A 25,397-nucleotide genomic window follows, 5' to 3' on the forward strand; every position below is an offset into this window, starting at 1 on the left:
TGTTATTGTTGTGATATGGAATTAGCATGATATTGAAGCAACGCGAGTATATACATGTTATGCGCATCCCCTTCCATGTATAAGATGTTGAGAACCAAGTGTTGTATGAAATCCCCTACTTATGATATTGTGAATTATGGACTCTATTCTTATGGTCAAGTCAGTCATGTGTGTTAGTTTCCTTCTATCGAGTCCCTTGTACCCGAAATAATATAGCTGTGTGCCTAGTGCCATGTTATGTTATCACGATACTCTCAGTCAAGCCATGGTCTATAGAATTCAGTTAGTCATGTGACTCAGGAAAACTCAGAAATCTCAGTAGTTCAGTAACCTCAGTACTCAGTAATCTTAGTGATCTCAGTAACAACAATATTCCTAGCGATCTCAGTAATTTCAGTACTCTCAGTCAGTCCTCAAAACTAAGTACGTTCCTTCAGTCAAGGGAACTCAGTAAACTTAGTTTAGCTCCGCTAAACAATACCATTAGTATCAGTTCAGTTAATCAGTATCAGTTCAGCTAATCAGTTTAGTTCAGTTATTCAGTTTAGCTCAGTTATCTAGTTCAGTTTCTTTCAGATGGGAGTAGGATTCAGCACCGAGTGAGCCTAGGGATAGGGACTCAACCGCTAGAAAGGGCGGAGATCCTTAGAAGTAATCCCTAAGTTCCAGAACTACGTAGCCAACAAAGGTACGAGATGTCACCCTTTAGATAGGACTGGCATACTTAGGGGTCACCTGTTAGCACATTTATATGTATAGGACTGATACCAAGAGTCACCCGCTAGATTAGGACTGACTCCACAACAGTTGTCTTTACTGGTGGCGCGATACTGACACCCTTCCAATCAGGGAAGAGATTGGACCCCAGTCAGCTTAGCATGGGGTATGTCGGTTAGATGGATACATCCCACAGTATCAGTTACAGATTCAGGACTGTCAGATATAGTCAACTCAGTTCAGTAGTACAAATTCGGTACTATTAGAGACAGTCAATCCTTATCATTATAAATAGACTTTAAGATCACCCATTAGACATGACTGATCTTAACTATAGTTAAACAGTATCAAAATCATCAAATTTAAAGATCACCCGCTAGATAGGACTGATCTTAAATTCAGTTACTCCATATAGAACAAAACTCAGATAGTTCGATTAGAACTCAGACTGTTAAATACAGTTTCTTAGTATCAGTTACATCGGTCTTGTCGATCATCACAGTTATATTAGTTAAGTCAGTTGTCATAGCTTATGTTATTAGTATTCGATTTCAGGACTGTTAAACACAGTCAATCAGACCAGTTCTTCATAATTCGAACTATCAGAAATAGTTATTCATCTATTTAGTATCTCAATATCAGTAAAGTCATGTCGTCAGTATTCAGACTCAGTAGTCAGTATCACCACGAGTTCAGTTATAGTTGCTTATGCATGTATGTATTCTCACGTTCATATTAGTCAGTATTGTTAATACATATAACCCTTTGCATTTAGCCTACCTCACTCATATACTCAGTACATTCAGACGTACTGACGCATTTTCGCTATGGTGCTTTCTCTTATGTTACACCATAGGTTCAGAGGCACGTGTTCCAGATCAGCAGTAGCATTCCAGTCACAGAGTTGTAGTGAGTCCTCATCCATTTGAGGATGATATTATTTTATTTCATTTATTATTTCAGTTCAGTTTTGCTAGACAGAGTTAGTTGGAGACATGTTCCTTCAACTCCTTACTCAGACAGTATTTAGAAGCTTTCAGATTTAGTTTAGATTTGATTCAGACTTCAGTTATTTTTGGGTATTTTCCACCCATATGGATATTATGTTTGTTAGATATTTTATTCAGTTGAATCTTATGGCCTATTGTTCATGTTTTTCCGCATATTTACGTCATATATTGTAGTGTACAGGTACAGATATCAATCATAGGTTAGCTTGTGGTCCTTCGGGGTCATAAGCACCGTGTAACATTCCGGTTCAGAAAATTGGGGTGTTACAGAAACATAGTTTTTATTTTTTTTAGTATTATGAATCACTTTGAGTTAGCCGTAGTATTTATTTTACCTTTTTTATTGTTTTTGTTCTCTCTTAGGTGACGACCAAAATCTCCACGATATCATGAGCCAAAACAGTAGCAATACCACTACTTTTGATTGGAATCTCAAGGATAAGGATCACCTTGGAGATGCGGGTCGAGTTAGTGCCATTTGTATACCACCACGAAAGGGAATGGAGTGTTTCACATTACTAGCATAATGCTTCATTTTCTTCAGATGAAGAGATTGTTTGGGGGTAAAGACTATGAAGACACCAACCTTTATTTGAAGAATTTCATTAATGTGTCTTTCGTTTGATATAGCCCACATATCTCAAGAATTAATCCGCTTGTGACTTTTTTCATTCTCATTAATGAGAGAAGTGATATTATGGTTGTGGGAGTTTCCCATAGGTTCTATCACCTCATCGGTTGAATTAGCGAAAGCATTCTTGGATTGATTCTTTCCTCAATCATGAATGTTACAAATAAGGGATGAAATCATTAACTTTCGTCAATTAAGCAAAAAATCGTTACATGAGGCATGGCAAAGGTTCAACAAGAAGTTACTGCAATGCCCAAATCATGAGGTCTCGAATAAAATGCTCCTTCAAATCTTTTATAGGGCATTAGATCAATTGAACAAGACGGTAGTCGATAATGTGGCCAATAGTTCTATAGTGAAACAATCTTATGGGATTGAAGTGGCTTTATTGGATCAAGTAACCAAGTATAATTGAGGTTGATATACAAGAGATATCGAGGTGGCTGTTGGGGATCCCTCCATATTTTTTATAAGTCAAGAACAAAGGAAAAAGATGAAGCGAGAGATGAGAATATGATCTTCTGATGGGCATAACTCCAAAGGCGCCAATGTCGTTGCTTTTAAGAGTACCAAAGCTTATGATGATGATGATACCAAATCTCTTGACAAAGAAATTCGATTCATGTCAAACCAAATGGAGGGGTTCCCGACTTACCTATCAAAGGTAAGGCAGGAATCGAGGTTGGGGGAAAAGAGATCGTGAAAGGAAAGACCATGATCGAGATAGAGATTGGAGAGATAAGAAAAAAGATAGTAATCGCAATTAGAGAGATAAGGATCGTGACTATGATCGATTCATTCCTCCACATGATCGGGCTAAAGGTAAAGAGACAACGTCCATTGATTCAAAAAAAATTAAGAATAAAGATGTCCTTGTCGTATCCTTATAGGATTTGAGGGAAGTGATAGGATGTTGAGGGATATGAAGTGTGATTTTTCACAACTCAATCGAACGGTCATCTCACATTCGACTTCTATCAAGCAACTTGAAACTCAATTAGGCCAAATCCCGGCTCATCTAAATATGCAAGGTAAAAAAGTAGACTACCCAGTGACACGACAGGTAATCCAAAAAATGATGTTCACATTATGACAATCGTCACTAAGAGTGGTAGGACTCTTGGCAATGATATGGTGAATCTTGATGAAGAACCCAATGAAAGGGAAAGTGATGACTAAGTTAGTGGAAAGAGAAAGCATCTAGGTAAGACAAATGAAAATGTCACTAATTCTAATGAGTCCAGTGTTGATACGACAAGAGTAATGGAAGAAAAGGTTGAAAATGAAGAAGCACCACAAACGGTTGACAGTAATGCTTCAAAATCGAATGAAAGTTCGATTGTCCTAAGGCCACAAATCAAAATCCCTTCTCTGTTTCCTCGAAGTCTTTAGAAGAAAGAAGATGATTCTAAGTTCTAGAAGTTTCTTGCAAAATTTAGTAACCTATCGGTAAACATATCATTGTCGGAAGCTTTACAAGAGATTCCCGGTATGTTAAATCCATAAAGGACTTAGTCACAAAGAAGCGAATCATGGATTTTGAATCAATTCTAGTGACGCATAATTGTAGTGCGATAATATCCAGCACAATGGTTGTGAAGAAAGAGGATTCGGGCGCATTCACCATTCCTTGTACTATTGGGGTATACAAGTTCCGAAAGACATTATGTGACCTTGGGGAGAGTATTAATTTGATGTCATTTGCCATATTTTGGAAGCTAGGTTTGGGTACTCCTAAGCTGACTACAATGAGAATTTTAATGGTCGATCGATCCATCAAAAAGCCCGTGAGTGTGTTGTATAATGTACTTGTGAAGGTGGACCGCTTTATTTTTCCGACCGACTTTATCATTTTAGATTGTGAAATTAATCATGAGGTCCCTATTATTCTTGGTAGGCCATTTTTGGCTACCGAACGAGCCTTAGTTTAAGTTAAGTATGGTGAAATAAAATTTTAGGTAAATAATGAGGAGGTGTCCTTCAATGTTTGTAAGTCCACGAAACAACCTATGGATTTGCAAGTTATTTCTGTAATCGATGTGATTTATGATGAAGTGCCTAGTCCTATGGAAGTAAATTTTGTGAGTGATCCTTTGGTGGGTGTCTTGTGAAACTTGGGGAGCGAGGAAATTGAAGAATATAATGGAGTAGTTGCATTGTTGATGGGTCTTGGCTCTTATACTAAGAATCCTTGCAAGTTGGATCTTGACTTGAAGAATAGAGAAAGCCCCCAGCCAAACCTTATATTGTTGAACCACCTCAACTTGAACTTAAGTCGTTGCCTTCACATATTTATTATATCTTTTTGGGTGAGAGTTATATTTTGACAACATTATTGCGGAAGATATATTGCCTTGGCAAGTGGAGGTCATGAAATCTATTGTGAAGAAGTTCATTCAAGCCATAGGGTGGACAGCAGGCATCATTGGGATTACTCTCAATATTTGCACCCACAAAATTAAGTTAGAGGTTGATCATGTTCCTAGTGTAAAGCACCAACGAAGACTAAACTCATCAATGCAAGGGTGGTCAGGGAGGAGACCATCGAGTGGTTTGATGCGAGTGTTGTATACCCAATTTCCAATAGTATGTGAGTTAGTCCAATCCAATGCATTTCCAAGAAGGGTGGTATGACGGTAGTCCCAAACGAAAATAATGATCTTGTATCCGTCCATCCGATCACAAATTGAAGGGTGTGTACGGATTACCAACAATTGAATTCTTGGATCGAAAAAGACCATTTTCCTGTGCTATTCATGGACGTCGGGAGTGGGTGGTATTGTTTTCTTGATGGATATTCCAATTATAATTAGATTTGTATTACTCCTGAAGATCAAGAGAAAACTAATTTGATCTGACCTTATGAGACCTTAGCCTTCAGACGCATACCTTTTGGTCTATGCAATGCACCCGCTACCTTTCAATGATGGATGTTGTCTATATTCTCGGATATGATCAAGGATATCATGAAACTGTTCATGGACGATTTTTCCATTATTGGTGACTCATTCGAATCGAATCATGCCTCAAACATTTTAGCAAGGTCCTTGAGTGGTATATGGAGACAAATCTTGTTTTAAATTGAAAAATGTCATTTCATAATTAAAAAAGATATCATGCTTGGCCATAAGATCTTGGGTAAATGCATCCACGTCAATTAAACAAAGATAGAAGTGATTGCTAAATTACCCCCTCCCATTTCCGTAAGGGTTTTAGAACTTTTCTTGGCCACATCGAATTCTATAAACGGTTTATTAAAGATTTTTTTGAATTACACAAAGGATGATTGCTCATCCATTGTGTAAACTTCTCGAAAAGGAAGTGAAACTTGACTTTGATGGTGATCGTTTGATTGCATTTAGTTGTCTCAAGGAGCTACTTGTGTCGGCTCCTATCATCGTGGCTCCAAATTGGGCAATGCCTTTTGAAGTGGTGTGTAATACGATAAGTTATTTCATCCGATCTGCTATGCTAGCAAATCGTTGAATGATGCCCAACGCAACTAACATGTTGATACAAGACAAGCAAGGAAGGCACGAAAAACACCCCAAATAAGTCCGCAAATCTTAAGGATCCGAGGACCAAGTGGAGACCACTCTCGGATTCACTATCAACAACAAGAATACAAGATATAGTGGTGCATTTGACACCAAATCAGCAGCCCAAACTAAGATTAACCACAATATATGAAAACAAGATGAATCACAACAATGTATTAATAACAACACACGAGTTACAAAGGAAATAATACACCACACGGCTACAAGATTACACAATGTAAATGATAGATAGGTAGACATACACTACTACAAAGACTAAGAAACTATGTATATGTTACACACAAAGACCCTTACTAATGGTAGTAGTAACGCTACACTCTTTGGAGGACACAAGAGGGACTCAATCCGTCTAGCACCCAACGATCCAAGTAAATAAACAACAAAAGTGATTCCACACTTATGTTATTACGTAGTTTCAGCCAAGTCTCTATGGAAGAGAGAACTTGTGTGTTTCAAGTGTGTTGTACAATCTTCAATATCAAATTGTTCCTCATATAGTATATTACAAGATAGAGGGTAAAATGACCAAAAGGGCCCCTCATTGATGGGTCGCCCCTCTAGTGTTTGGAGTGGGTTGTTTTGGTGTGTATTTTTAAGCCCTTAATTACTTCTTTTGCACACACACTTGGACGACTTCAATACACACCCACATAAGTCCATCTACATGATCGTACTCGAATCACATGGTTACGGAGCAAGAGTTGCTTGCGGTGGTATATGCTTTTGAAAAATTCCAGGCCTATTTGTTGGGTACAAAAGTCGTTGCTCACACCGACCATGCAGCTCTTAGGTGTTTGAGGGCGAAAAGGAAGCAAAACCTCGGTTGATTAGATGGATATTGCTCCTCCAAAACTTATGTACATCTTTAAAGACCTAAATCATTCATTTGCTCGTAAACAAACTCACAGAAGGTGAGATACATACCGTCCTGTCACTGAACACACTTCTTCCCTCAATCAAACCGAGGGGCTTTATACCACCAAATGATTCTCTCTCCTGGGTAACTCTTGTAACAAAAACATAGTTTTGTAAAGTGTAAGCATGTTTCTGTGGATCAGCATAAATGAGTCTAATATGTTAAAGTGATCTGGCTCAATATCCTGCCACTTGACAATAGACTCAGGAACTATTTCAACTGCAACTTATGTGTCTCCTTAGCTATTCTCTGCAGAAACGTTGTTTTCCGGACACTAATATTCCCTTCAACATAAAACATAATTCTTCTCTTTTTGGGATGACTTCACACCAGCATCCAAGTCTTTATTATTCAACTCTTCCATCCACACCCTTCTTCATAAACGTGGCGATACTCTCAGCATGGTTTCTATGTGTGATTCCAACTGACCTCTGCAAGAACTCGACCACCTTCTCACTGGATTTCCAAAAGAACTGTGAATAAGCCATATATCACCTTCATTATTAATCAAGTATCAGGACTAAATAAATTGTATAATTTTCTTGAAATCACCCATATTGAAAATTACATCTTTCATGCTAAGTACCATATAATGATTAATAACTGCAAAAGATAGAAAGCTGACTATCCGTAATCATCCAAAATGGTGAAGTGAATGATAAAATCAGATTTTGATAAATTGCAATATGCTGAGCAAGTTCTGAAATCCCAACTTTGCTTTAAACAGAGTTGTTCACGCCATGTGCAAAAATGAGCAAGCTCGGTGCCAGGAAGCCTATATATAATTCTATATAGTGCATTCTATCAGTACATATACACACTAAAATATATACATAGAAACACATCACATCTGCACCAAACTATATAAGGCCGTGTTAAGAAAATATACTTGGGTCATCAAACTCAACCATAGAAACTACCTCATGAGATTAGAATAGGCAAAGATCATATAAAGAAACAATAGTCCATTCAACCAGCATCGGACGCTTAGGCCACATTTGTTTTCACTTAATGAAGGTATTAATCTTAATCATTCAAATCTCAGTCATTAAATTGTTTGTTTTTTAGGTTTGAATCTTAATTATTTAGATCTTAACCATTAAGTGTGTTTGTTTTTTCTTATTTTACAACCACTTAATAGGTCTGAATATATCTGAATGATTTAGATTTATAACAAAGTCTTTTATTTTTTGGTGAAGTAATCGTTTCATTGATGGAATCCAGTAGATGAAGAAAATGAAGAGTACAAAGTGTTAAAGAATATACATCAACTCCCTGAAGAGAATAAGTTTAAAGATTTAGGGAGCTAATAAAGTCTAAAAGGGACTATCTAGGAGGGTTACTGGGAACATATTATGTCAACTAAAATGGTTTAACATAAACCTAGCCTTTGCAGAGTGAATGGGAATTCATACCCCAACAAAGCATGTTTATTTTCTGTCCAAATACACCAAATAATGCTGGCTGGTATCGTCCTCCAGATCTTCCTGATGGTTTTATCAACTTTCCACAAGCTCCAACTTTCATTGGCATCCTTGATGTTCTTAGGTATGACCCGAGATAGACAAGAGAGAAAAACATATTCCAAATATCCATGGATGCTGGACAGTGTAGGAAGAGATAAATGTTAAGACTCCAAAAATTGATGACAAATATAACATCTGTTCACTATCTGGATTTTCTTTTATTTACGTCATCCCATGTTGGGCATGCTTCATATATTGTTTTTCAGGTGAAACAATTGATATTTGGAGGTAGGTTTATGAATGAGCTTCTAAGGCCACTGTGTGGCATTCACCGATTGAGGTAGTGAGAGATGATAACCTGACTTCACTGTGTATACCTTTCTGTTTGTGCTCCCCACAAATTATTTTGTACCGACACTAAGTGATGCACAAAGGTGCTTTTTAAATTTATCAGAAAAACACAAACTGCTTCTCACAAAAATTACTTTTTTGAAAAGCACTTTTGGAAAAAGAAACACTTTTCAAAATAAGTTGATCCTAAAAGCTTGAGCAAACAGGCTATTACACTCCAACCTCAGACCACTAGACTTTCCAACATCTTAATTCCTGAATATTATCAGCCTTCTAGTGATTTTCTTTAGGATGGGATACACTTAAAAGGTTACATCAATTTTATCTATTATAGGCTGAAGCTTCTAAAGAATAAGAGAATCAAAACATTAAAGTCTTAATTACATTCAATCTTAAATTTCAACTCCGAATCATTGCCATCAATAAAATACAACTCCTTATTAAAAATTCAGCTAACATACTACTTGATTTTTGGTTTACCAGCCGGTGTCTGATACAAGCTTTGGAACCCGATTACTAATCAAAATTTGCGGCAGAAAATCCCACTTTAGGGGTAAAGCGCTACCTATCAAAGGCGACTCCATTCCTAGGGCACGACTCTAAGACCTCAGGTCAAGGAAGGAGGGATGCTTACCACCCTATCACAACCTTTGGTCATACATACTACTGTGTTTAGTTTTCTAAAACACTTACTACTAGGACGTACACGAAAGCTAGTCCGGACACAACGGTCATTAAAATAAATATTAACTGCAATATTATAAAAAAAAAAAAAAAACAAGGAAGAAGAACAGTTACGCTTTTAAGTTTTGAAGACTTATTACACAACTATCTCTACTATTAGATTACAGCTTGTAGGTACTGATAGATCAATTACTTTATGTCAAATAGGTTACTACAAAATAATGAGAATGTACACACTCAAGAATAATATGCGATTGACTCTTATATTTTTCTAATCCTATTAATTGCCATGTATTTATAATTTTAATTGCATTATTTATTCAACAATTCTAAGTAAATACTAATTTTGCCTAATCTTTTCCAACATTATTGCCTAACACTTAGTCGCATTGAAATAAAATTGTTACTCTAACCATATTCAAATTATTAAACTCTAGTAACAAATAAGAGGCATTTCAAGTTACCTAAAACTTTTTCTTCGTGATGCCCTCAATATCCCAGCATATAGAGCTAATTTGGCCTCTTTTCAGCATTGGTTGACTCAGAGCAATCCTTCTCAGTCTGCGCTTTGAAAATACTCACTCATCCTCATAGATCAAATGAACTCCCCACTGTCTCACAACGCAACCGTTGATAGATGCCTCAAATAGGCTATACTGGTTAATGTCTCTAACATATGTGCCGGACACCTGCAGTGAAGAATACAATGGTATGTAGGCAAAGCAAACACACCAGCCATATGTTCTAGATGCTGTGCCCACTTTACATTCTTTTTGTATCACTCTAAGGTCTTTCAAATGATCATTGCATATCAATTTGGCTTTGATGAAAGCATAGTCATACTTTTCAGATAGCATTGAATCAGGACGAGAGACACCTGCTCCCATGAGAGTCACGCAGCATATAGCAAAGCCTTTGAACTTATCATTATACCAATTAATGGGCAGTTTGAACAAGATCTTTTCATCAACAATCTGATGCTTAAACCACATGGGAATTGCACGTTCAGGAAAGACAATGGAACAAGTCACTCTATGATCAGAGAAAAGAGAGGGGTGGATCACATCATCCATATTGTTTGATAGAAGCAAACTCAGAATCTCATCCGAAAAGGAGCTACCATTGCTCTCCTCGGTATAAGATTGTTGATCAAAACTATAATTGGTAAATGAGACCAAATTCAACCTTGGATACATTTGTAGCTTTGCAATACATTCCTTTGCCAAAAAATCTTCTACATATAATTCCTCTATACTGGGAGGAAGTTTGGGGAGTTCCTTAAGTTTTTGACAGTGTGTTATATTGAGATAGCGAAGGTGAGAAAGCTGACTGAAGATATTAGGTAAATAAATAAACTCATTTCTGCTCAGATTCAGTTCCAATAAAGAAGTTAAGTTCAGAAGAGCAGCAACTTGGTTATCACATAAATTACATCCACTGAGATCTAAGCTCTTCAACTCCCTCAAACCATGAAACACCCAGGGTAATATCAAACTGCGAGCAGATTGACGCTTTACCTTCCGCCCTTTTCTTAATGATAGGATCTTGAGTTTGCTTAAGTTTCCAATAGAATCTGGTAGTTTCCAAATGGCAGTGTTGCCAGCATAAAGCTCCTCCAACTGGTTTAGATCACCTAGATTTTCAGGTAAAATTACAAGTCTTGAGCAGCCTTTCAGAATCAAAATTTTCAGTTTTCTCATCTCAGAGACACTGGCAGGGAGTCTTACAAGGTTTTCACATGAACGCAAATCAAGCAAGCTGATACCACTAAGATGTCCTATTGATGAGGGAAATTCCCAAATTGCAGTACGTGCCAGAAGGAGCTCTGAGAGCAATTCCATATTCCCCCGAATTTCTGGAAAATTTTCTAATTTCTCACAACCCGAGAGGTTGAAGTCTTCAAGAGATTCCATTTGAATGCTGCTTGGTAAATACTTGAGATTATTGCAGTTCTCCATATTCAAAAAGATGAGTTTTTTCAGATTTCCAATGGATGGATGAATTTCAACCAAGCATACACAACTTTTCAGTATAATCTTCCGCAGTTTGGAGTCTCACAAAAATTGGGTGTTCGGAGTAAACTTCCTGAAAAACTTAAATTGAGGATCGTCAACTTGTCAAATGCCTGTACATAAAAATAGAAGTAACAGATACATCAGAATTAACTGTCATTTCTTTTCTTTAAAAATGATTCTTTTTTGCAGGAGATCAGCAATACCTTTGGTTCCTTGAAGATTTCCACAAGAGAACTAAAAGTCATGTTGAGCCCAACAAGGTTTCCTGGTTCAAAATCTGGTGGTAAAGATGGAAAACTGTAGTATGACCAATCAAGCCATTTCAAGTTATTGGGGAGATACTCAATAGGGTCACAAATTGGGGCATGATGTTGGACCTCCTCCCCTTTGACAATGAGTAACCTAAGACAAGGCATGTTTCTGAAAGCTTTGCTCCACTTGCATATATGACGGTCTGAGCCAATTGGCACCATTATGCCTTTAATAGACTCTGTCCTCTGGAAGGAAATTAAAGAAAATTAGTTAAACAGATCATACTTCCAAGCATAGAACCTATTTTCCTGAAATATACTAATGTTACTCAATAACATTTTTTGTTGGAATAAATGCTTACTAGTATAACATTTTTTGTTCGGAATTATCTATTGCATGAATTAATTAAGAAACTACCCCATGAGATACAGTTTACATTGAGAAAAATGTACTAGTGCAAAAGTAAGTGGTAAAACTTAGATGTTTACTTCCAGTGAGGGAAAATAATGCATAAGAGAAAATGGATATCTCCAGCAGAGGACATGCTTACCTGATTTGTGAAAAAAACAGTTTTTATATCTTGTTCATGCCATAGTCTACTGTGATTCCAAGGCCTGTCCTGGTCAACATTGCGTGCTGCTTGCTGACCCATTTGTTCTATCAAATCATGCATCTCAACCATTCCTTCAGAAATATATAACAGTGATTTTTGGACGAGGACATGTATTCCAATCTCCGATCGGAAGCCAAAACTGTTTAGTATTGTTATCACATCATCTCTCTTTCTACCTCTAAAGAAGCATGCAATATCAAGGAATATATTCTTCTCTTCATGGCTCAATCCATCTAGACTTAAACTGAGCTGTTTAACAATTTTTTCATATCCGGTATCTCTGAGTCTATCTAATGCACTTCTCCACTCAGTTATGCCTCGCTTGTATAGAAAAGAACCCAAGACCTTAAGAGCTAACGGTAAGCCTTTGGCATAATCTACTACAGACTTGGAGAGTTTCAAAAACTCTTTATCAGGAGTCCGCTTCTGAAAAGCGTGCCAACTGAAAACTTCAACAGCCTCATCGTTAGCCAATTCAGGAACAGAATATAGTAGGTCATGGCAACGAAGTAAATCTTGGTTTCTAGTTGTTGTAATGATTCTGCTGCCATCACCAAACCAGTCATGATTTCCAACTAAATATTCTAATTGGTGTTCCTCATCGACATCATCGAAAACAATTAAAACTTTCCTGTGGCAAAGCCTTCTTTTTATCATATCGGCTCCTTCATAAAAACTTGATATATTCATTGGTTTTTCTTTCAAGAGTCTTGAAAGAAGTGTCTTTTGCAAGTACATCAGCCCATACTTCTTTGATTCTTCTCTAATATTTGCAAGAAAACAAGACCCTTGAAATTGATGAGAAACCTTGTCAAAGTATTTTCTTGCAACAGTTGTCTTCCCAATGCCTCCAATCCCCCATATTCCAACAAAACAGACGTCACCTGATTGAAATTTCACTAATGACTCTATTTCACCCATACGAGATTCAATACCCACTAGATATTTTTCAGTTGCTGAAACAGTGTGGTGCATATTTCGGAAGTTATCATTTATAATCTTGTCAATAGATTCTGCTTCATTCCTACACTCAGTAAAAATATAATGGTTAGAGTGGGTTACGCATTTGTGGAAAATGGACTAGTGGTTTACTTATATGGACATGAGCAATGTTAAAGTAGCTCTACCAGTAGCATCTAAATGCACCTCTCCCAACCACCTGTTGGACCACAATTGCTGGAATAAATTGGCTTCACCATTTGTTAGTTTTGTGTCCACAAGAACAATGATATCAGCCCCCAGTGTAATATGTAATAGTATATTTCTTTATAAACTTCTTTTGTTCTCCCAGTTTAAACCCTTCACATTCCATGAAAGAATTTTGGTCTTCATTGATCGTTGACTGGTATTAATTATTATCCCTCTGTTCCTTGGTTCTCCATCTTTAAACTTCATGTCGAAAACTAGATTTCTAACCTCCTCAGAGATTGTTGTTTTGCTGGTAACATCATGGATATTCGCTTCTTTCTGTGTCACACCTCACTTCTGAAAGCAAACGGCACATGGCCGATTGTTTTCTCTCCCAGTTTTGCTTTAATATTAACTGTGAAAGGTTCAGCAGTTAAAGGTCCTTTTTCCTTACTTTTGGTTAGTGAGATGCCAACTATCTTTTGTAGAGTCAACCCACTTTGGTCTGGCCCAGAGTTTTTTAAAAGAAACTCTTTATTTACCCATGCAGTGAGCACAAAGCGAACTATTAGCTTTCACCTTTAACTTGATTCCTCTCTGTCATGTACACGGCTGTTGATTGATTTAAACAGAGTCTAGACACATTTCATGAGCCTAAATGACATGGAAATTACAAAATTGAAGTCCGTCATCAAACAAAAATATAGAAGCATACTGTAACCAAAATTGTGGTATGTTCACATGATTCGGTTTCTCTCTTGAATTTCACCCCTACCGGCTCCACCCACCCCCGGAAAAATATCTGCAAACGGGTTAATCTAAAGTGTATATTAGCCCAAAAGCTTTAATCGCACATCCAATTGAATGGTCTTTTCAGAAGATAATTTGACCTTTTAAAGTAGAAGAGAGCCTTTCTATAGGTAAAAGAAGAAGAGATCTTGAGATACTCTTAATTAGTGTTGGAGCTTTTGGTTACTTATTGGAAATTATATAAAAAGCCGATGTGTTTTCATGCTGCTCTTTTTTAATGGAATGATAATTTTATTGAATTTTTTGGGCAACGACGCCCGTAGCAGATGTTTTCATGCTATTCTTGAAAGCATGTTTATTTCAAAGACTATGGAACCATTACTGTGGATAGAATTTTCCAGAGTATATGTCCCAATAATTAAGTGAAAACTCAAGGGTTCTTGTACTACTCACCCATTAGCAGTTTTACGAACATCCAATCCTGCTATTCCAGCAGCTCTGTGTAGAGCATCCTTCCATTGCTGCACCTTCTCCAAATTATCCTTGAGGTTTGTCTTGTCTTTTTCTCCGACAACAAGATCAGTTTTGTGGGCTAACACCTTCTGCCAACCACACTTGAAATCTACCTTGTGTTTGGTTACCAATTTCTCAGAATTAGCCTGGAAATCTTCCACGTGTATTTCCAATGCTTTAGCAAAGCTGCTTCCCTCTCCTTCACAGAGAGCTTAAATTCTTATTTCAGATATGTATTTACTAGTTACAGAAGAGAAAATATTATTTTAATGATTAGAAAAGTTGTCTTGAAGGAAATTTTAAGTTTGATTAGTTATAAGTCAGAACAGTAATAATATCTGATGACTTACCTTTCATGCGTATATCTGATGGATCGACGTTATAGAAGACGGGATATGCTTTTTGTTCCTTCTTGTCAACACATTCCATGATCATTGTAAGTTCCTCCAAGCACCAAGTGGATGAAGCATAGTCCTCTGAGAAGATAATAATGGCAGTTCTTGATTCCCCAATAGCTTTCAAGAGTTCTGTTGAAATGAACTTTCCTCTTTCAAGTTTCACATCATCTTTGAATACGTTGATTCCTATGTCTTCCAGGCGTTTATAAAGATGGGCAACAAAGTTATTGCGCGTATCATCTCCTCTAAAACTCAAAAAAGCATCATATTTCCATTTTTGAATCGATTCATTTTGGGGAGCCATGGGAAAAGTAAGAGTTCTCAAGATCTGCAAATACGGGCAGAATGAGGTAAACACCTGTGTTAGAGCCCAGAATTGGAAAGAAATAATAAGATAGAAGAAAAGAAAATCTCCAGGAATGGTTGACAAAACAATGATTCACACAATAACAGAGAAAAGGAAGAGGTTTGCATGTCAACTTTGCCCACTCAGAAACATAAAGTAGATGACAATATAGTTATGTTCCAATCTCAAACTAATTGGGGTCAGCTATATGAACTCAAATTTATTCCGCCTGTTCTAATCCCAAACTAATTGGAATCGAATTGGGGTCCACTATATGAATAATCAAATTTATTCTATGTGATTTGGACTAGTTTCACTTCAATACTCAATAATTTCTTTTTAAGACTAATTAGGGAGCTCTCTAGTACAGGAGGGTTTCTATATGTTCTTCAAATGGTAGTGTGGGTCTCTATTATTTCTCTACTCACATACAAATCTCTAAACAAGTGTATCAGCACGACAAAGCCTTGGACTAACTAGTTCCTATAACCTACTCAAATTGACATTTACCTTTTTAAACGAAAAATAATGCACAAGAGAAAAAAGAACGTTACCAGAATTCTCAACCGTTAGAGGACCACACACCTGATTTGCAGAAAAAACATTTTCCATATCTTTTTCATGCCATAGTCTACTGCGATTCCATGGCTTTCCCCACTCAGCATCACGTGCCATTTGCTGACCTATTTGGGCTATCGAATCATGCATCTCAACCTTTCCTTCAGAGATATACAAAAATGATCTTTTAAGGACACCTATTCCATTTACTGACTTGAAGCCAAGTCTATCCAGTACAGTAATCACATCTTCTTTCTTTTTTCCTCTAAGGAAGCATGCAATATGAAGAAACATATTCTTGTATTCGTTGCCCAATGCATCTAGACTTAAGCTGAGTAACCTAACAATCTTCCGATCTCTGAAATCTTTATCTCTATATAAGGCATTTATGTGCTCTTCTGTACCTTGCTTGTAAAGAAAAGAACCCAAGACCTCTAGAGCTAAGGGTAAGCCTTTAGCATAATCTACTACACAACATGAGAGCTTTTCAAAGCCTTCAACAGGAGTTCCTTGCTGAAAGGCGTGCCAACTAAAAAGTTCTAAAGCCTCATGGTTAGTCAGTTCTGGAACACGATATAGCACATCATGCTTGCTAAGTAGATCGAAGTTTCTAGTTGTTGAAATGACCCTAGTGCCATCACCAAACCAATCACGCTTTCCAACTAAATATTCCAGTTGGTGGCTTTCATCCACATCATCAAGAACAATTAGAACCTTCTTGAAGCGAAGCATTTGGCTCATCATTTCATCTCCTCTGGCAAAATTTGGTACATTCACAGAGTCTTTCTTCAAGATCTGTGAAAGAAGCTTCTGTTGCAAATGTTGTAGGCCTTCCAGTCCACTCTTTTTTAAGACACTCCTAACATTTGCCAAAAAACAAGATCCTTCAAATTGACAGGAGATCTCATCAAAAACACCTCTTGCAATGGTTGTCTTCCCTACACCACCCAACCCCCATAACCCAACAAAATAAACACCGCCAGATTCAACATTCAACAACGATTTTACTTCCTCTATACGTGATTTGATTCCCATGTGATATTTTGCAATACTTGGAAAAAGAGAAATCTTGTCAACAATTTTTTGAATACATTCTGCCGCGCTCCTATATCAAATAAAATATATTAGAACAATGAAATATTTGAAACATGATAATCACTGTAATCAAAGGCATGCTTAAACCCTAAGCGACGCTCAAAACGTGTTAAGCGCTTTGCCTCGCTTTATGTGCGCTTCACTGTCGTCATCAAGTTTCTAAGGCATACTGTTTCTTGCCAATGAGTCTCTTCTGAAGAGGCCACACTAAACAATTGATATTACACTTTATTGTAACTTTTCTTCAGTTTCTTTGTTCATATATTTGTCATTCATTATTATAACTATTAGTCTTGGACTTAACGTGATTATTTGAACTTTTTCTGCTTTGTGCCTTTTCTCATTAAGCCCCATCAGACCTTAGAGCCTTTTTGCGCTTTTCTCTTTTGATAACACTGATGAGAATTTAAAAGCAAAAGGCATTACTCATGTTTCAGAAAATGCAACATTAAAATTTCGCTCAGTTTGCAACACGCAACACGCAACACCTTAAATAGACAACTGATCTTGTCAAGTATCTTAGCTGGAATAGTTGTCTTCTCTATGCCGCCCAAAAGTGTTTTATTAAAGACCTTCAAATCCTTAACCTCCATTCCTCCCCACTGTTTAGAAAATGTCACGGTCTCCCAATGAAGTAAATGAAACTTCTTTGTCCCATCCACCGCATTCGAAAGGAGATTTCTTTGTAACCTTTTCAACTTACCTATCACAAAGATAGGTGCATTGAACAAGGACATGCAATGAGTAAGGATACTCAATAAAGTGTGTTAATATGCACTTTCTTGCCTCTTTTAAAAAAGAATTTTTTCAGCCAACCTGCTAACCTCTTCTCTACCCTATGAATGGACGAATTCCCAACACCAATAGCTTTGTTCAAAGCACCGAGACGTAATTCCAGAAAGGTAGTAGGGAGAACCCTTACCCTGCATTGCATAACTTGGGAAAACTAGTCAATATTATCCATTATACCTACGGGTATGATTGCATATTTTCTAAGGTCCATTTTCAGCATCACACCACCAGCAACCAAGTTAATATTTTCCCCTGAAAGTCCACCTGAATCCCATCCGTAAAACACAAAGTACCGTCGGGTAACCGTCATGGTACCTACAGAACTAACCGTAATATTATACCCCCTTAAAAATGTCAATTGTTTTGTACATCATTATGCTCAAAGATTCCATCACTGAGATAAGGAGCATAGGTGATAAAGGACCTCCCTGTCTCAAACCCCGTGAACAACCACAAAAACCACATGGACTGTCATTCACCAATACCGAGTATCTCACTAAAGTGAAGCAAAAAATTGATCCACTTCCTCTATTACTTCCCAAAGTCCTTTTCAGCAACTTTAAATCCAGGAATTCCCAATTAACAAGATCATAAGCCTTCTTGAGATTCAACTTGCACAGCAAACCCGGCTCCCGTTGTTTCTTCCTCAAATCTACTACTTCATTAGTCACTAAAGTTGTATCCAAAATCTGCCTTCCTTTGACAAAGAAATTTGCGAAAAAAATGGTCTTGTACAGAACTCTATTGAGTTTATTAAAAAGCAACTTAAAAATAATCTTGTCTATGTTCCCCCTTAGACTAATAGATATGTGATCCCTACAGCAGTAGCTCCATCCTTCTTAGTGACGATGACAATGAAAGAAGCATATAAGCTTCTTTCAAATTCACTCCTCCCAGAACACATCAATAATACTAAAATATCGTACTTGATTGTGCTCCAACAACATTGAAAGAAAGCCAACGTGAAGCCATCCGGCCTTGGAGCCTTGTAACCTACACAATATTCCACCACTCCATGCACCATGTTCCATAAATCTAATATTATCCACTCTGCCCTCTCTAGCCATCCGTTATTCTCCCCTAGAATCTGACTGAAATCTATCCCACCCAAACTTGGCCTCCTCTCTGCTTCCTCATTGAAGATCCGTTCATAGAAACGAACAACTGCCCCCTCCATTTCCTCCTCCCTAGTAAGTCTCCTCTCCACCCTCGACAAACTATCAAATTCTTACTCCTATTTTTGACTTCTACCCAAAGAACTTAGTATTAGAACCCCCCTTCTTCCAACCACAATGCTCTTGATTTTTATCTCCAACTAGTCTCTTGAGCCAAAGTCAAAGAAGCTAGCTACCCTTTTAGAACTTCCTTCTTCTCCTTTTCTCTCTCATCGAACTCCCTTCCCACCTCTATTCTTTTGAACTTCTTTCTTCTCCTTTTCTCTCTCATCTAACTCCCATTCCACCTCTATTCTTTCTACTCCCCCGGTTCATTCATAATTTCCCTCATTTTCACCTTTAACCTCCCGAACGCTTTCTTATTCCACACCCTTATGTCATTCTTAAGCAACTTCAATTGTTTAGCAAGTCTTAAAGATGGTCTCCCCTCCACTGCAAAACTGCTCCACCACCTTATCTTCCAAACATGTCGTTTGCAGCCAAGTCATCCTAGAGCAACAATATATGGAAGCACCAAACAATCGATTACCAGACAAGGAAACAGTTTAGATAGGACCAGAGGAAGATTTAGGATTTATGGAACATGGTGCAATATTAGATAAAGGGGGAAAAAAGGAAGTATTAAGTGGGAATTCATCCCTATTCTTCTAGGTAAAGAACTTAGCATTCAAAAAAGTGTACCATCGAACCCCTTTGGAGCATGGAGGGCAGAGCGGATAATATTAGATTAATTCTTGTTTTTTAATTGGTAACTGTACATTATATTAATGAACCAAAGCAGTATTTAGGTAGTACTGAAACCATTTTAAATGAAAGCTCTGAAAATCTACTATTCTCTACCTATAATGAGTCTAAAATATCAATGACAAAGATAGTATCATTAGAGTAAATCTGATCACACCAAAAGCATAACAGTAAATGCAGTTCAACTTGATCTTCCGTACATCATCCTCTATACTAACAAAACATTTGGAGTTCCTTTCCTTCCAAGTTGTCCACCAAATGCATGCTGGGACAATTTTCAATCTACTCTTGTCCTTTGCCTGTGAGCCTATTTCCTCCTGGCTACTGAGAGCTTCTGACACCTTTTCTGGCATAGTCCATGATATGCCTTTTGAGGTTTAATACACCACTCTACAGCTGAGCTGTAAATGGACATTGCACAAAAAGGTGATTACCTTTCTTTGTTGTTTCTTTACACATGAAGCATCTTGAGCACAATGGAAGCCCTCTACTCATCAAAATGTCCAATGTAAGGGACACTTCTTTTGCTAGTAGCCACACAAAACAGGCTACTTTGTCTTCCAAGTATGTTTCTATGGCTAGTGATTACAGGCCTGTTGGTTGGATTGATTCATCAATTTGTATGTTGCATTAACCTTAAACAGGCCCTTGGTGTTGCCTTCCATCAGAGAACATCTTCACCTATTTGTAACCTAGAAAAATGTTTTACGTGTCCTGAAGTATTCAGCCGTTCTTTATACTTCCCAATCATTAATTCGTCTTCTAAAATTGATGTTACAACCTTGAAGTGTCCTCATATCGGCAACAGTCATAGACAAGTATCATGTCTTCCAAGAAGGCATAATATATAGCTGGATAGTTAACTTGGTCTCAATTGGCAACTAAGCACTCCAACTTTGAGAATGCACCTGGAGAAACCTCAACTAGAGGATGTGAAAATTGGCAGTTGAGGTGTCCGAGTTAGTTTCAGCAACCCCTAGGCTGGAAAATAGATGCCAAAACTGACATTTTTTTTAGCTATGAACTAGTAATAACTAACTTCCTGAAGTATTAATAGCCTTAGAAAAATTATTCTATTGCCACAGGTTGGAACTTTAAAGGTAGGCTTAACCTAAGGACCAAAATAGAGGTATCTCAGGGATCCAAATGACATCAAATTGCATGATACCAGATGACCTAACATCTAAAACAAGCTCGACATTTCAAAAGTATACATAAAAACATACCTTAAATCAAAGTCACGGCAGCTTCATTTTGGACTAATGGATTTAATGAAGAATTGTAGTAGCTTAGTTGGTTGGCTACATGAACTCCCACTTGGGACATTCGCCCTAACAAACTTATTTAATAAAGAATACAATTCAAGTACGGAATGACAGGCGAATTATGGTATGGTTGGTGAGGTTCAATTTCCCACATTGTAATCTCCTCCCGATTTTCCCTTCCCTTCCCCTACCCCCAATTCAAAAACAAGAGAAAGTCTAATGGCATATACTTTATTTTACTGAAAAAAAGGCAGGGTCTAATGGCATGTTCAGCTGAGTAACTGAACCACCCTCAACTAGTCTTTTGACCTACCCCTCCGTCCATCTTTACTTGTTCATTCTATTAAAAAGAGATGTCCAACAATACTAGTTCAATTTGGAAACCAATAGATAATTTACTCATTTCTACCCATTTTGTCCTTAGTTATTAATTGCAAACATTACCCAATACATTGCTCAAAGTACTAAGGGGTCGTTTGGTACCCTGTCCATATCTCATGAGGTGAGACATCCCATGAAATTATTTTATCCCTCCTCTTCATGGGATAGTAATCCCAACATTTATAAAATGATCCTGGGATTAAGTAATTCCTTCTAGCAAACATGGGATAAAGTTAATCCCGGAATTATTTTTCTTATTCCATCGGCCAAACGACCCCTAAATTAATTATATTTTCTTAATCTGTGTAAGTTAATAGTGGATAGAAATGGAGGGAGTACTTCTCACCACATTTTAACATAATCCTTTTCTGATCCCGCAATTTCAAATGCTTTACAGAGAGCGTTCTTCCACCTCTGCGTCATCTCTAATTCAGAAGCCTTGAGACATACCGTGTGTTTGTCCAACACGTGATCAATGATGCCTGATACTTGTACTGTATCTGCACGATAGAACACAGAGATGAATTCCTGTCCTTTATAATCAACACACTCCATGATCTTACTGAGTTCTTCCAAGCACCGTCTCGATGAAGCATAGTCCCTCGAAAATATGGTAATACCAAACCTTGATTCCTCTATGGCTTCTGAGATTTCTGTTGTAACTCTTTCATATTCGAAATCAGGTGTGAATACATTGATTCCTATATCTTCCAGATGTTTGTAAAGATAGGTAACAAAGTACCCATCCAAGTCTTCTTGTCTAAAATTCAAGAAAACATCATATTTCCATTTTTTGACTGATTGTATTTGGGAAGCCATCAGCGGGATTTTTGAGTTCTGCTAATCTGACAAAATATGTGGGGGCAACAATCACATTCATTGAACTATCTGACAACAATCATTTATTCCTTAGACTGAAAGTAAACGCACAAGGCCTGATGGGTCAACTTTCCACCATCTTTAAAAAATGATAATGCTGTGCCAGCTTTAATGGGATAAATTAAAATAAAGAGAATTAGGGAGAAGATAGCAAAATAATCCAATCCCTATTGTCTCATCTTGGTTAGGGTCTTGATTCGATTTTATATATTATCGTTTGATTTATTGATTTTTAACTTTTAAATATGTTAAATTAATAATTAAATAAATAAGATATTTTTATCGATTTTTAATCTTTAACGGTTCGGTTGTCGGTTTAATCGATAAGAAAATACCATAAAATAGAAATAGCAGTAACTTACATGAAAAAAAAAACAATCTTAGTTGCAACCAAAAATCCTACATGATGTGTTTTAATTTACAAGAACCTTCAAGTTTGAACTGAATGTTGTTAGGAGAAATTAAGAATTTGTATAATTGAAATAATAAGTTTGTTAATTAGTAGAAATTAAAGAGAAAGTAAGAGAAATATAATATATATATATATATGTGTGTGTGTGTGTGTGTATCAGTTTACCCAATAACTGAATAAGAAAAGACTGAATCGAACCAATAACCCAATAATTTTATGGGAAAAGGACAAAAATAACACCTAAAATAAACTAATTCTACAAAATTAGCATCCAAATTTATAATACAGGTAAATAGCCACTCGCGAATGGGATTATAAACCCGGTAAATAGCCTCTCGTCACTCACCTCTTCTTTTCCCCACTTTTCTCCATTCTAGCCATATGATGGATTTCACATAGAAATTAAAAAAAAATAAAAAAATTCAACCCACCAAAATTCAATCAATTTCACCCCAATTCCCAATTTCAGATACCAAAATTTAAATCTTCTCCAAATTCAACAAAAAATTATCAGAAAAAACAAAAAAAAAACAGAAAACCCATCACCAAAATGTACAGATACACATATTTTTCAGCAAAAAATATGTGACAACAATGGAATGTTCCTTCAAGAATTTGCTACTATTGAAGATTACACTCTTTGGTTTTCCAATTTGGTCTACTTGTTTGATTTCCAATTCAAGTGGTGCAGTTTTTCACTCTACGCCATTGAAGAAACTACTCAACTTTCTCTTCATTCTTTCTGCGATCTTTACAAATTCACTGATAAAGCAAAATGAACACTCAATTTTTGTGGTACTTTTGTTTGTTTATTGTTATAGAGTATTTTCTTTTTTGCTGTTGAAGGATGGGGGAACCATTATGTGTCAAAAAGAAGGTACCATTTGATAATACCGACAAATGAGAACTGGAAAAAGCCATTGGGAAGTGATTATTTGAAATTGACAATCTAGTATAAAAGTGTATCAATGCGGCATCAAAATGTATCAATGTAGTACAAAATGGTATCAATGTAATATAAAAGTGTATCAATGTAGTATAAAAGTGTATTAATATAGTATAAAATAGTATTAATTGGGTATAGGGACTGCATGAGCTTGCATAGAGTTTCCTCTCTCTTTTCTAAAAAGTGTATCAATATAGTATAAAAGTGTATCAATGCGATATAAAAGTGTATCAATTAAGTATAGAGACTACATGTGACCAATTGGGACAAATGGCTAAAAAAGAGAATTACTTTAGCCGACTGGCTGCAACATGTCCATCTTTTCAATTATGTGTCAATTTTTTTTAAAATGGTCATCCCATGTCCTTTTTCCTAATTTTTTTTATAAAATCATTACGAAACCGTTAATCCAATACCTTAATAAAATAAACCAATAATATTTTTAACAGTTTAATTTGTTGGACGGTTCGACTTTTGCACACCCCTAATCTTAGTTGGTCATGGTATGGTATAGTACTATTACTAATAGAACCATGTTTGTTTTGATCATTTTTTAAAATGCATGCTATTATATGATTTAGTTTCATGATTTGGTAATCATTGAAACCTCATTTTAGGTAACCACCAATTTGGTGGTATTCCATGATTTATTTATTTATTACTCCTCGTCCCAAATTACTCGTCCCAAATTGAGATGTCACATTGATTAAGAAAAATAATCAATAACATGCCTAGTTTACCATAGTATCACTCTTAAATGATGTTTACAATTTAATTTGAAGAAAAAGTGATTAATGCAAAGGGTAAAATATGAAAAAAAAAAAATTGTCTTATCTTGATTAATGAAAAAAGATAAGTAAAATGGGACATCAAATTATAAAATTTGGGACGAATAATGTGGGACGGAGAAAGTATTCAATTATATCCTTGTTTAATATAGCATATTCCTACTTGACTTTTTATCCTAAATTTTTTTAAAATTTCACCTCTTATCTCGACCCTCCCCTGTAAAAAAATATTTGTTCAAATTCTTTTTTAGATGATTTTAAAATTTTTCTTTATCCCACCTTTGCCTCTATGCCGACCCCATCCCTTACTAAACCCCCAATCTAATTTTATTGTAAATTTATTTTTCAAAAAAAAAATTCTTACCCACCCCATCAACCCTACCCCACCACTTACTCGCCCTCCTCCTCGCATTAATTTTTATTTTTTAAATTTGTTTTTTCAACTTTTTTTTTTAAAAATTCTTACCTCGCCACCTCTTTCTACCACCACCACAACCCCTACCCCCCACTCCCACCCCCAACCCACTAAGAAAAAAATATTTTAAAATTTATTTTTTAAAAATATTTGTAATTTTTTTTTGTTATCTCACCTCCTACTCCTACCCTCAACGCCCCACTCCACTACCCCATCCCTAAGTATTTTTTTTAAAAATCATAGTTCTTTTTTTTCACCCGCTTATCCATATTCGTTCTCATTATTTTGTGTTAAATATACATAAATATTTTTAGAAATTTTTTTTCTATTTGTGTAATGAATACAAGAAAATAAGTAAGAAACAATTTATTCTCCTAGAATTATTTTTTTGTATTCTAAACGAAACACACCCATAACATACACAAAAGATGCATTTCAACTTCGTACATGTCGTTGGTGGGTCACACTTCAAAACACCAAAAGGAAATGAAACTTGTTAATATAAAAAATGAATCAAATTACATTTATTTTGATCTACTCTTGATTGATTTTGTTAAAACTTACGTGAATTTAACAACTTAATATATTTACATGACA

At 36.4% G+C, this 25,397-nt stretch overlaps 2 protein-coding genes across 5 annotated transcripts; both read right to left on the minus strand.

Annotated features, from left to right (window-relative positions):
* Window positions 1-6,045: 6,045 nt before the first annotated feature.
* On the minus strand, window positions 6,046-22,411 carry LOC107855833 (disease resistance protein Roq1). 4 transcript variants are annotated; one of them, XM_016700836.2, is made up of 8 exons: window positions 21,707-22,410; window positions 15,936-17,013; window positions 14,957-15,332; window positions 14,547-14,805; window positions 12,153-13,239; window positions 11,554-11,847; window positions 9,800-11,460; window positions 6,046-7,307 (listed from the first exon to the last, which is right to left on the minus strand). In XM_016700836.2, the coding sequence occupies exons 1-7, from the start codon at window positions 22,177-22,179 to the stop codon at window positions 11,362-11,364; spliced, it is 3,666 nt and encodes a 1,221-aa protein (XP_016556322.2). In that variant the 5' UTR covers window positions 22,180-22,410; the 3' UTR covers window positions 6,046-7,307; window positions 9,800-11,361. The 4 variants fall into 4 exon arrangements, with proteins under 4 accessions (XP_016556322.2, XP_016556316.2, XP_047269622.1 ...); XM_016700830.2 differs by having other exon boundaries at window positions 14,547-14,817; XM_047413666.1 differs by lacking the exon at window positions 6,046-7,307 and having other exon boundaries at window positions 10,881-11,420; window positions 14,547-14,817; window positions 21,707-22,411.
* On the minus strand, window positions 9,914-11,293 carry LOC124899578 (disease resistance protein Roq1-like). The gene has a single exon (XM_047414493.1). The coding sequence runs from the start codon at window positions 11,291-11,293 to the stop codon at window positions 9,914-9,916; it is 1,380 nt and encodes a 459-aa protein (XP_047270449.1).
* Window positions 22,412-25,397: the final 2,986 nt, after the last annotated feature.

Source organism: Capsicum annuum, chromosome 6 (assembly GCF_002878395.1).
Source record: "Capsicum annuum cultivar UCD-10X-F1 chromosome 6, UCD10Xv1.1, whole genome shotgun sequence".
NCBI classification, from domain to species: domain Eukaryota; kingdom Viridiplantae; phylum Streptophyta; class Magnoliopsida; order Solanales; family Solanaceae; genus Capsicum; species Capsicum annuum.

What these genes read in the sequence shown, in the direction of transcription:
- LOC124899578 (XM_047414493.1), bottom strand. Translation starts at nt 11,293, where the DNA reads ATGGAGAACTGCAATAATCTCAAGTATTTACCAAGCAGCATTCAAATG.
- LOC107855833 (XM_016700830.2), bottom strand. Translation starts at nt 22,179, where the DNA reads ATGGCTTCCCAAATACAATCAGTCAAAAAATGGAAATATGATGTTTTC. An exon ending in CTGTTTTTTTCACAAATCAG is followed by an intron (nt 11,848 to 12,152) that starts GTAAGCATGTCC and finishes ATTTCCTTCCAG; the next exon opens with AGGACAGAGTCTATTAAAGG. An exon ending in AAATCTTCAAGGAACCAAAG is followed by an intron (nt 11,461 to 11,553) that starts GTATTGCTGATC and finishes TTTTATGTACAG; the next exon opens with GCATTTGACAAGTTGACGAT.